This window comes from Drosophila busckii, chromosome 2R, assembly GCF_011750605.1.
Source record: "Drosophila busckii strain San Diego stock center, stock number 13000-0081.31 chromosome 2R, ASM1175060v1, whole genome shotgun sequence".
Taxonomy (NCBI): Eukaryota; Metazoa; Arthropoda; class Insecta; order Diptera; family Drosophilidae; genus Drosophila; species Drosophila busckii.
In genome coordinates this window covers 23,929,624-23,943,039 of record NC_046605.1, presented here as the reverse complement: position 1 = coordinate 23,943,039, position 13,416 = coordinate 23,929,624, and the positions used below count along the sequence as shown (strand labels likewise).

The 13,416-nt window shown below is 28.9% G+C and overlaps 1 protein-coding gene across 3 annotated transcripts; it reads right to left on the bottom strand.

The window, feature by feature from the left end:
- Positions 1 to 2,254: 2,254 nt before the first annotated feature.
- Positions 2,255 to 12,601, bottom strand: LOC108603285 (acetylcholine receptor subunit alpha-like). Of its 3 annotated transcripts, XM_017991952.2 has the most exons (12): positions 12,509 to 12,601; positions 11,791 to 12,096; positions 11,637 to 11,681; positions 11,439 to 11,548; positions 10,830 to 11,010; positions 4,629 to 4,744; positions 4,248 to 4,416; positions 3,458 to 3,594; positions 3,259 to 3,402; positions 3,066 to 3,188; positions 2,750 to 2,996; positions 2,255 to 2,691 (listed from the first exon to the last, which is right to left on the bottom strand). In XM_017991952.2, exons 2-12 carry the CDS (start codon positions 12,028 to 12,030, stop codon positions 2,494 to 2,496), a joined length of 1,710 nt encoding a protein of 569 aa, XP_017847441.1. In that variant the 5' UTR covers positions 12,031 to 12,096; positions 12,509 to 12,601; the 3' UTR covers positions 2,255 to 2,493. The 3 variants fall into 3 exon arrangements, with proteins under 3 accessions (XP_017847441.1, XP_017847442.1, XP_033149064.1); XM_017991953.2 differs by lacking the exons at positions 10,830 to 11,010; positions 11,637 to 11,681; positions 11,791 to 12,096; positions 12,509 to 12,601 and having other exon boundaries at positions 2,257 to 2,691; positions 11,439 to 11,518; XM_033293173.1 differs by lacking the exons at positions 10,830 to 11,010; positions 11,439 to 11,548; positions 11,637 to 11,681; positions 11,791 to 12,096; positions 12,509 to 12,601 and adding an exon at positions 9,280 to 9,699 and having other exon boundaries at positions 2,257 to 2,691.
- Positions 12,602 to 13,416: the final 815 nt, after the last annotated feature.

The following is a 13,416-nucleotide window of genomic DNA, read 5'->3' as shown; positions in this document are numbered from 1 at the left end:
ATTTTATACAAGCGACGCTGCAGCCGAGCGCAGCGCCGGCTTCTGCTGCGCCTTCAGCGACAAAACGAGCTGTGACGCGTTAGCTGTTTTGTGTGTATGTGTTTGTGAGTGCATACATGTGTTTGCAGCGATGCCCAAGTCAAAGTGTATCTAAAAGTTGGTGGTTGATTTGTCCATTTGTTTATTAATTTTACACACCAAAACGTACCGCAAGAGCATATCCGAATATGCGATGGAGCCACTGAATGTGTTTATGAGTGCGTAAGTGTGTTTGCTGCGTATATATTAGTTGGTTGCGAAGAAACTTTAATGCGTTCACTTGTATGAACATACCCATGTATGTTTATTTTACCAAAAGACTTCAAAAGTCTTTGATTGTACCCAATAACTTATAAATGTATTTATATTTACTAATTTCAACTTTATTTAATAACATCCATACATTTTAACTAACATGTTATCTTATTTAATATAATGTTAACTTTCTATTTCACATTTTGTAAGCTAATCCTTTAAAATTTGATGTAGGTATATATGACATTCATACTCGTACATATTGCATTTGCGAAATACAAATTTGCTAAAGTGTTTTCAGGATAGTATTGTAGTATATGAGTAAATAAACTTAGTTTTGACATATAAGACTTTCTGTCAGCTTACAGTCAAAATAATAAACGCAATAACATAATATACTCATACATTTTTAAGGTTTGTAGTTTTTTTATGAAACACCTACAGTATAAAGTTGAAATAGCTTAACATGTTTGACAATGAGATACATTGAGACAAACTTACATATAAAAAGTTTTTTCTGCATAATATAAAGTAAATTAAATATATTTTTACAATTTATTCATTTTCATAAATATACGCAGTAATAAGTGTATGTGTATGTGTCTAATTTCTAAGTTTGATAAAGCTTGAACATTTATCTTCTATGACTTGCACCAACCTGCTTATACTTTTGGAGTATTTTGCGTTTCAGAAATCTTATAGTAACATAATAGGCTAAAAATTGAATTCGATGTATGATGAATTATTAATTGTTTTTTAACTTTTTCTCCATTTTGTATTAAGCATATAAAAATAAACCCACTACATGACAGAAACAAGCACTGATATAAAGTGACATTAAGCTATGCCTCATCTGACGTTCTTTGTCGTTTTCCCCGAATTAAAACAAAAAAACAAATTAAACATATAAATATATATATATATATGTATGTATGTGACTGTTTGCGTTACTGATCATTTAGGCCAGTCATGATTCGCAATATTGTTGTAGCTTTGAAGCTTGGTAAATTTATCATTCAGTTTCAATTCACTACGGACGGCTTACAAATGAAGAAAAATGCAATACCAAGAGACCGTCTTTCTGGATAATTATCCAGTTTTATGATGGCTGAACAATGTTGGGTAGGCTATCATAATGTTCTCATTTTATATGTAGCTACATATGTTAGTTATCATTAAATTGTTAGCAGAAAATTTCTTCTGGCAGTATGATTTTCTTATATTGTAAATATTTATATAGATAATATCATCTTGCAAAATTTGTATCTTTATAGATTTGGTTGTCGTATACAAAACTTCAAGCAAAGTAAGGAAAAACAAAATATATACATACATACATACATGAATGAGTGCATAAATTAGCAGGTACATACGCAAAATAATAAACTAGATTGATATTTGTTTGTTAACTGAAAACCACAATAATAAAGATTTTATGTATCTTTTAAGTTTTCTTCATATGTAATATTCATTTGTGTGCACTATTTTATGCAGTTTCTTGGAATCATTACATATATTTACTTTTACTCGAAAGCATCTAGTATTTCACAATTACATTATATCAGTCCAAAATAAAAATATTATTTAAATAAATGCAAACTTCCTATTAATATTTATAACTTAATACTCAATCATAACTTGCAATATTGCATTTCATTTATAATATCTATATAAATTACTTTGATATATAAAATAACATGCTTTTAAAAAGTTTTGATAAAAAAGAGTTTGATTCCAAATGCATTTGATGTAGATTAGCACTGTTAATGCATAAACGAACTTTGTATGATTCTTAATTGACAATTTTTCATGATGATAATACACAAAAAGCAGAGAGATACAGTTTTCAAACAGAAACATTTTATAAATTAATATTTTATGTTTTCGAGGTCGATATCATTGGATATTTTAGGTAGTAAAATACTTATTAAGAGCATTTTTTAGTAGCCAATAAACGATATTAAGCTTATTATTTTTAAATTCAATAATTTTTTACAATGTTAACCTTTATTATAGACTTATTTTTCATTTCGCGATTTGGTCAAATCAAATATCGTGTTACCCAAAGTTAGAGTTTAACAACTCTTATGATAATCCACAATCCAATAAAAACATTATCATAAACTTGCCATCTATTCACTGAAATTAACTTAAATAATGTCAGCTTTATAAATATTGCGCTGATTTTGAATTATAACGCTATTGCGGAGGTCTACAGCGACCAGCAGACGTTCCAGAAAACTGCGAATCCTTTTGCTCGATTATAGGAATCCGATCGTCATATAAAGTTGGAGCTTGAAGAATAATTCCAGCTGTACCTGCCAGTACTGCTAACGTAAATATCCAGAGAAAGAGCCTATCCAATACCATTGCAACATATTTCCAATCTTCTTTTACCTATTATAAATAATAGGTTAGTAAATTCATGATCAAGAAAATGCTTTGTTGTGATTACTTTTGTTGAATCCTCCTGCATTTTGGTATGTTCGGCTATAAAACGTACACAAAAGCAGCTACGGTGAACTCTAGGAGGGCATTTAGAATGAGAAAACGCTGGGTTGTTCAATATAGGGCTTTTTATTCCAGAATTTCCCATATCTAAGTCTGGGACCGCTGTTAAATCATCAGAACTTGAATGTGTAAGCTGAGGCAACGGTCCATGAACTTGGCAACTTCCTCCAAAAGGACCTGTGCTAGTAAGGCTGTTAATTTATAAAAAAAAAATTAATAAATCATACTTAACAAACATAATAAGGAATTATAATATTTACCTTTGTGAAGTTAACTCTTCTTTTGATGGTGTGTGACTATATCCAGAATTGACTAATCGATCGATATTGGTTGATGAATAGTAAGGATAGAAGCAGGCGTGAGTATCCTTCAAAAGTAATTTACTAAAAATTGAATGGCAAAGGTTCATTTTTTTGGCATACGTTAATCTTATTTTATAAAGTTTTAACTCACCTGGTTTCAAAATTGTACGTTGGTCGCTTTATAAATAAAAATTTTGGTAAAAAGTTTATAAACACTCGTTTAACCCAAGGAGCCATTCTATGGGTTTGAGGAGAACGAAAATGTACATTGAGCACAACAACGGTAACGCAGATACTGAAAATGTATAAGCAATGAGTATTATATTTAAAAATTCTTTTTAATGTCATACCTTATTGAAACCAATATCATAGCGAATATTAGGTATTTACCCAATAATGGCACAACCAAAGAGGTTGGTGGAATGATTTCTACGACCAGTAAAAAAAACACATGGAGACTGATAAGAATTGAAATTGATAGAGTAACCTGTAAATAAATTTCGAAAATTGTTTAAATAGATTCAGTTAAGTTTCACTATTCATTAATAGTTTTTGCGTTAAGTATGGTTATTTATTCTTTAATCTCAAAGTGAATTTTGCCGATGTACGGAAAGGGAGAGGGAAATAATAACAAATAAAATAAAAGGGTACTGATTACTGCTATTTACTTTTTGTTGCTGTAGCTCTTATAGTCTCAAGGTTTTTGTTGCTCAAACAGAAGGATTGGCGCTCGGAGGGACGGACAAATGAACACGCCTCAATTGACTCAGCTTGTTTGGTATCATTAAGCATAAACATTTCAAAGTGTATAAAAAACAATTTAAATTCAGTATACTGATAATTATTTTTATACACCTTGACATTTTTTTAAAAAATGAACGACGCAGGTGGCGGCGTCGCTGCTGACGCTACAGAGAAAACGAGCTGTGGCGCGTTGGGTGTTTTGTGTGTATGTGTTTGTGAGTGCATGCGAGTATTTGCTGCGATGATATAGTCAAAGTGTATATAAAGTTGGTTGCGCCCAACTTTAATGCGTCTTCTTGTTTTCACTTTGTTTTTGATTTTTTCTAGATAGTACGAGTATTTTGAATTCAAATAAATTTTACCTATTTATAATAAGACAATTATTTTGAATCGTACCTTTTCTCCGCTATCTGAAGGCAAGTAGAAAGTAAGTACCGTTAAAAATGATATACCCATACAAGGAATAATTATGTTGACTGTGTAGAACAACGTCTTCCTGCGCATCGTTATATTGAATGTTATGTCCAAATATGGCTCATCACAGCAAGTGTAGAATTTTTCATTCCTAATACAATAAATTAATATAAATAACATAGAAATGAATATTTAGTGCAAAGAATTAATAACACAACAAAAAGTCATACAAAGCGCTAACTTTACAATCAGCGAAGAATATGCCTGAAAACATGGCAATGTACGTACATAATAATATAATTGTATTTTAAAAAATGTAATAATGGAGTTACATAATAGACAACATAAATATATTTGACTTACCTAACTGCCGGTACCTCAAGAATATCCCATTCAACGGACATATAAAACTCTGATAAATCAACGCCAACATCAACGATATTACTGCCCTGTTGCTCATCCATGTGCCTTAAGTCCACCTAGAGAATCAGATATTTTAGACCACAATATATACGTATTTTTAGTACTAATGCATATATATTGATTGTTATAATAATTGTGAAAATATGGTAAATTTGAAATTAAGTGGTACATAGTCCCACACTTAAAGCTACAACTTGACACGAAATATCAAGAAGGATAAAGCATTAAGGTCCTGTGCACCACTCTTTCACATAAAATAGAAATGCTAATAAAAAAGAAACAGGCCGATAAAAAAAAGTGCGTATGTATTTATGAGGTATATTCACTTAATTTGCAAAGCATGCATATACTTAACATCGTAAAATCCTAAGTAATTGAAAAACTATTTATTGCAAAATGATAATGAGCCTATTGAAAATTATAGCTATAAATGTGTGTGGTATACACGTATACAAAAAATGTTGCAAAAAATACACCACCCATGAAATAATATATACACATATATATTTTTATATAATATATATAAGAGTTGGCCTTTATTATATTTACAATTTAAATATCCTATTTCTTAGATGTGTTTTAAATCACTAATTGATTTGGTTTGAAACATTTCTGGTTGCATTAACCTTCATTTATTAACCATGTATGTTACATTTTTATAAAAACTAGAAAAGCATATCGGATATTATCATGAAGTTGTTCAGATGATTATAACTGGGAGAAAGAGGCGTGGCTACTCCTATTTACAATGCATATTTTTTTCGCATATAAAAATTTAAATTAAATTAAATATATTGAAATATAGACAGCGAGGGTCGCCTGCTGACGCAGTATTAGAGCTTCAGTCAAAACGCTGTAAGCGTAAGTTACGCTATTATGTGTTTATGTGTAGTTAAAATGTTTCACATTGTTTACTGCACTAAAGTGCGCCCTTGATTTTTTATTTGCTTATTTAATTTAGACATAATAGAGAGTATGTTGAAAAAAAATATGTTGAAATAGGTGGCATTATAATATATACAAATATTTCAGCTCCCATACTATATAAAATACTCACATGCGTTCCTACATTTAAGACTTACAATTAAACTTAACTAACTTAATTATTTTCATGCGTTTATTTGAGGAAATAATATATATTCCATATATGCCCGATGATGGTTTGTGTGTAAGAGTTAGACTAAAATTTCATCTAGAATTGTTTATATGTACATACATAACTGTGCGTATGTGTTTGTGTTCTGTGAATTTAACATAGCCTGAAATTATATATATGTATATGTATACTTTGGTTTGCAAATAAACATTGATTTTAAACTTATTGACTGGGAAAATTTCTTAAAATTGATCTTAAAAAATAATGTATACGTTTTTATTTATTTTTTAATTCAAATTTTATACGAATGCATATCAGTCTTCATGTAAGAAACTTCAAAGCCGTTTTGTGGTGCTTTTTATACACATTAATATTTTTATAATAAATGGAAATCGGTGCAACTGGAGGAGAAGGAGGCCTGGCAGACCCCATAAAGTATAAATATTCTTTAACAGCAAGAAAAGCAGAAAAGTGTATATAAACGTTGGTTGCACCCCCTTTTTATATTTATATTTTGATTGGTAGATTTAGTAAAAACAATATTTAATCAAATTATTTTTAAGCGACCTAGGCTTCATTTAAGGTTTCTTACTGGCCTTACTGGACTGGACTGTTATTATATTTAATATATGAAAGCGGATGCTTTGACTGTCTTTTTTTAATATAAAAAAAATCAAAAGTAGGAGGTATAAATAAAAAAAAAATAAACATGGTTATTTTCTATCCATTTAAGCATGCAATGCAATCAAGTAACAAACATTTAAATATAAATATTTACTGACTGGCAGGCTTAAGAGTACATCGACTTTTACATATAATACAAGTATATAACACAAAAGACTTTAATTACAAATACATATGGCATGCACGCATTTTCAAGTAACTAAAAGTTACAATTTTATGGAGATTAAACTTAAAACAATATTGTTGCATAAACTTGTACTTATGTATGTGTATACAGTAAATGTAAGTAAATATGTATGTATGTAAGTAATTCCGTATCATTTCTATATATTATGTTAATTATAAAAACAAAATAAATATTATAATAAGCTATCTAGTCCCATTTGAACAATTAATGTAAGCGAAGTTTCTTTTTATGCTTAAAGGTTTTAAGTAATTAAGTTCTTATATTTATTCAGTATTAACTATTTAAGATGCATTTTAATGGCATGTTCTCAACATTAAAAGCAACTGTGCGTATGTATAGAGCTTGTGATAATGTGGTTTGAATCCAATTTGACATAAGTTGCTCTAAATTGAAATTGAGAATATGCCCAATAGGTTCTCCTTTTATATTCATATATTTTCTTCTTCTTTATTCACTTTTTTAATATTAGAAATGCATTTGAGACGGACCGACTATGTCCGACTTTGGTCAAAGCACATGAATACAAATTATTATATTAAACCAAATTTTCATGCATTTATTTAAAAATTATTTGAAATTATCCGCAAATGTGAAAATCAATTATTACACTTAATAAATTCTTACGTTTTCATACCTAGTACAGATATAAACTTAGATAACTTTGTAATGGAGATTGCTTTTTTTCGTAGCAATTTAAATTATTATTTCAAATAAAATTAAATGATTTAATTTGAAATCTTAATAAGGTCATGTTTTCTAACTAAAAATGACGCGCTTAAAGTTTTGTACTGCTTTTCATTATATAAAGTTGCAGATTAATCGCATATTTCAATTTTAAACTAACTTGTTTGAATTTTCAATTTAGAGTAATTGTTGTTGTTTGTTTCGTCAACTAAAGAATACACCATTTTCTAGTTTTTCAGATTGACCAATTTATACACCAATCGACTAATAAATAAATTGATTACACCTAAAATTTACATATCGTGACGATGCCTTGTAACAAGGCATGGTCTTATATTAAAACTGACAAAATTATATTCAATGCACTTTGCGCTAGGTTAATGAGTTATTCTAATTAATATTGAAATAAAATAATATTGAATGTCGCCATCATTGTTATCAAGGAAACCCAAGTCAACTTTATTGAGCAGCAACTCTGATAAAGATGCCTCCTATGTGCACTTACGTTTGTGGGGACTTGATGACGGTGGTAAGGTGTGCAGATAAGTAAATCTACATTTCATAAATAAATTACCGGAATCCAATTCTCGACAATTTCCAAACTATAATCAGTTAGAGATAGAGAACCAAAACAACGTTGCTCTCTAAGATCGGAAAATGTAAGCCATCATAGTTAAGCAGATGAATCGTTTCAGACGAAAATTCTTAGAACGTTTTTAATAAATGTTACGACATTAAAACTAACAGATGAATAATTAATTAAATGAATTAAATCAATTGATTGAATATTCAATGTACAGCGGCTGTTGAAACATATCATGGTTTATTTATATACAATAGAGAGCTAGAATTTACATGCATATCTTCATGCATAGTTCCAAATTAGGGAAAGTGCACATTTCCGAAAGTACATTATAGTATATAGTGAGAAAAATAAAGTAAAAATAATTTAACAAGTCCAAGCATATGCATATACAATATTCAAAGTAACTTATCATTTTTGAAAATTCTACATATATCAATTGGTTAACATAACTGCTTGCCATTAAAAATTGTATACTAAGTCACATAAATAATCAAGAGCCCACAAAATTCGTTCCGCGATTAAACATAAAAGGCTATGGGACTGCAAGGATTCTAATTTCATGCTAAGAACAATTTTGCAATTGATGAAACGTTCACAAGCCATTTCAATTTCCTGGGAATCTAATTTATGCATACGTTATAGCGCTTTGTTTGATGTTCAAATTATTATTTTATTTAACTTCATGCCATAATAAATTTAAGTCATGCATCATAAGGAATTGTCTTCAATTCATTTTAATTTAGAATGACATGTAATTATATAATTAAGTTAATAAATTAAGGCACTGTCTTCAAATTATTTTAAATCTGGGGAACAATTAAAATAATTTAAAATTGCATTCAATTTGAATTTAATTTGATTCAATTTAAATTTATTTTCATTATTATAATGGAAAATTATACTAATATTATTTAAATAGTAGATACAATAGACGCACGCATAACTCTGTTGCAAATGTTTTAATCTAAGCAAGCTTTATCATTGGTACAAGCGTATTTGATATATCATATCCAGGGTATAACACAATTCAGGTGGGTATTTTTTTCTCTTTACATGCATTAGCAAAGTATAAAGTACCAAATTAAAAAAAAAAAACAAATTATAATTTCTTTTGAATATTCGTAATAATACTCTTTTGCAATTAAGACAATTATGCTATTATATTAAAAACTTTAAACATGCTTAAATACAATATTCAACTGACAAATAACATAAAACTCTAGTTTCTAATGCGTCATTCCAATTAAATAGCAATTGTATATGTGTATGTCTGATCAGGTGATTAAATATTGACATACAGGTGATATCACATAACAAAAGAATGATTAATAATTAAAATAGATTTAATTAGCACCTTAAAACCATCATAGGTCCAACTTCCTAATTTTAGGATGCACGTCTGCACGTCATATGGAAAATATTCAACATCGATTGAACAAGACGATTTATAGACGGCAGGTGGTTGCCAAATCACCAATCCATTACTATAGACTATTGCTTTTGTCATAAGTGTAACTTCATAATGACCATCAGCACTGAAAGACATATATATATATTTTGAACACAGCTCCTGTTACCAATGGATTCGTTTTTCAAATTTTAGTACTATACATACTTATTTCTTTTATAAAAAGTACCTTAGATACAAGGCGGTAACTGAAAATAAACATTCATACAACAGTTTTTGACACATCTTATCCACTTATACCTAAAATACTCTAAGCACCACCACACTCGTAGCACAACAATGCTTATATCTAGTAGTATGCCACAATATCAGAGAAACTCTCAATGAATAGTATATTTATAGTTAAGTTAACAATTCATTTAAATTCAGCTTTAACTTTTATAGTATATAGTTATATTTGGATACTTTTGATATATATTTGATATTGAATTGTTTTTATTTAAATTAGTGTTTTTTTTTTTTTTTTTGTTAAAATAAGAATTGTGAGGATTACTCTTTCCATTCAAAAATAATAAAATGTTGAGGCATTGTCACTGTTTATGATTACGTATCTATTAATATAGAGTAATCTTTTTAATTTTATTTTTACAATTGACATTTTAATGATCCTACTTATAATAAAAACATTTCTTTTTCTCAATAAGATTCAATCAGTAATTCTGCAAAATTGTGAAGTTTTCTTGTATGCATGTAAATATATTATATGAAAACAAATTGTAAAAACTTTATATATGCATACAAAATAATGAATTAACTCTACATTGAATTTGTTTTTAAAAATATAGATATGAATACGTAATAAAATAGTTACATACATACATAGATAAATTATATACAAAAGTATTTATTACTTCTAACGTAAGGGAAGTTTGCATTGCGAAAATGAAATCATTGACAAATACTGAAGTAAAACTAGCTTGGTAGTACATTTACTGTTTTTTGTATACAATTTTTTGCAACTTTTAATTGAAAGAACGCAAATGTAATAAGCTTTAAAGCAATAAAGTAAAATCAAAACATATAAATTATATATATATATATATATATATATATATATATATATGTGTGTAATACATACATACATATGTATACATAAAGATCATGTGCTTTGAATGATTATGCTGATGTTTATACAAAGTAAACTGAGTTATGTACGTTTTTAAAGCATTAATAGTAAAAACAGTGTCGATAACATACATTGGACCCTTGAATAACAGTTAAAGTTGCAAAAAATGAATGGATGATTTTAGTTATTAAAGGGTTCATTGTGCTTAATTCAGTTCAGTTGCCACAAATGCTAATTTGCTTGTTAGGGATTCATGTCTGTGGAACTTAAAATTTAATCAAATGATAATTCGAGTTCTTTGGGTTTACTGAACGAAAAAAGGATAGTCGTTATAGTAGTATGTGTCGTGCGAGCATTTAGACAGACCTACCTTAAACCCATCATAGGTCCAACTGCCAAATTTTAAAACACATGTTTGTTCATCAAATGGGAAATATTCTACGTCTATCTCACACGACGACTTGTATATAGCTGGTGGCTTCCATTCAACTAATCCTTCAGAGTAAATTGTGGCTTTTGTTGCAAGAGTCACTTCGAAGTTACCATCGGCACTACGCAATATCATTATTTCGTTCAATAGTTTTTCGTACAATTAAAAGATATACAATTTTAAAAAATATAATTTTGTATGACAATTAATATTAAACAAATACCATCTTTTGCTTAAACTTTCGTTGATTTCGATACAAATACAAACCTAATATCTTAAATTGTACTCTATGACCTGTATGCATGAACTATTGTGACGGTTATAAACAAGAATGGAAATTCCTTTCCCAACTTTTAAAAAAAAAAAATTTGGGCTGGACAAATTAAAAAAAATTATTGACACGAGCAGTATACATATATTCGACTTATAGTTAATACCGCAATAAAAATCAAAAATATACAATTTGTAAATCTAAAGTCTAAAGTATTAATAATAACACACAAATTCCGACCTTAGTATTATGTTACATTTGAGCAGTCAATTACTTACTTGTTATAAAGCACTATATCCGGTCGCCAAATATGATCGGAAGGTACATGTAACATATGAACTCCTCCGTACTCCTTGGGCTCCCATCTTAATTTATAGTCATACCAGGACTATAATAAAAGTATGTCCAATAAAAAATCATTAATTTGTATTTATAGCATAAGCGATTTTTTTTTAAATACAGTTATTATCGTTTACCTGCTCAACCCATAGATTAGTAGTCATTATTTGGTTCTTAAGATTCTAGAACAAAATAAAAAAAAACAATGTATCCCTTACTTATTTAAGCAAAAGCAATAAAATAACTTAAATACAAATACATATGGTTCCTATTATTTTTGTGCTTACTTACCACGTCAATAAGTTGGGACAGCTTAAGCTTTATGCAAACTTTAAGAACATCTGTGGTATTAACAACTGGCCGTACCAATTTATTATAATTACTCAGGAGGTCATCGTAGAGTCGCTTGGCATCTGGATTTCCAGCAACCGCTCCGTGTACCATAAGCGCTGATAATATCCAAGCCCTAATAGTTTCTTGCGACGTAAGCCTCATTACGAACGCCCGAAATATTTGCATTATAAGTTTCATATAGGCTTGAGTTTTTCAATAATTTGAAGACTGTTTTGTATACATGTATCTCCCTTCAAGGGATATCTTAAACATATAATTGAAAGTCAATATTTATTCATTAGATAGAGATGTATATGGCATAGGTACAAATATAGATAAGCTGCATATACATACTGTACATACATAATACATAAGTACTTACGGATGTGATTTGTATTTTCTGGAATGTATTTATATTTGATGTATGTACATACATATGAATGTATGTATGTATGCTGATAGGGCGTTAACGTACATATACATACAATTGAATATAATCTACAATTTAAAATCTACATTTAAACAAAACCATTAATATGATTATTAAATGATTATTAGATGTAGAACACACATGTATGCGAATGTAGACATATATGTATGTATATTTCACTCAATATATGTATATACTAACATTTGTATGAAATGTAATATTGTATAAGTGATAAATCAGACTTACTAATGTGTTGGGAACATTAAAGCTATCTTCACTAAATATTGTATAGAAGTATCTTATTTGATTACAATAAATTTCGGTTCACATTTTGCAATAAAAGTTTATGTAACATAACAAACTTTACACTAAAAGTGTTTTTGTAAAAACAATTGACCCCATAATAAGCAAATAAACCACGCTGAATGAATAATCTAAGAGAACTGCGTTTTCTCATCCGAATGCTGGACCAAGCTGGAGAAAAGCGTCTGAGGACCTTTAAAAACAACCCCTACGAGTGAACAGCTGTTTGGCATTAGTGATGACAGTTTCAGTCTACAAATGTTTTGCCTAGTGTTAAATCCAGGATTGCAAAATAAAGTCGGAAAAGTGATTTCAAAGCTTAATAAAACACCAGATAAATGAAATATGATTTTAGTATCCTGTAATAAATAAAATTGTAACGTGTGCTTTTGCTTAAATAAATTAATTTTAAAATTATAAAAAGAGTTAATATTATATGTCAATTCTAATTTTAGAAATTGAAATGAAATATCTCTTGAACAGGACTGTGTAATATATTATATAATATATGTATAAATTCATAGGTCGCTTCAATGCCTATTTATATATCATTTGTCCGGATAGACAATCTCAGCATAAGCACCTATCAACAATTGAACTTATAATTAATATACATATATAATATTTTTTTTTCATATATATATATATATTTATATATATATTTTATATACATACCAGAGAACGGCAGGAGTGGCACTTTTTTTGACATAAATACGCGCTCACACAACACAGAGGCATAAGCCTTTACTCATATATGTACATACATAAGACAAGGCTGGGGTACTTCAATTTTCAATACAGACAGCGGGTTGAACGTGCTGACGCGCCATACAAACGTAGCTGCCGACGCA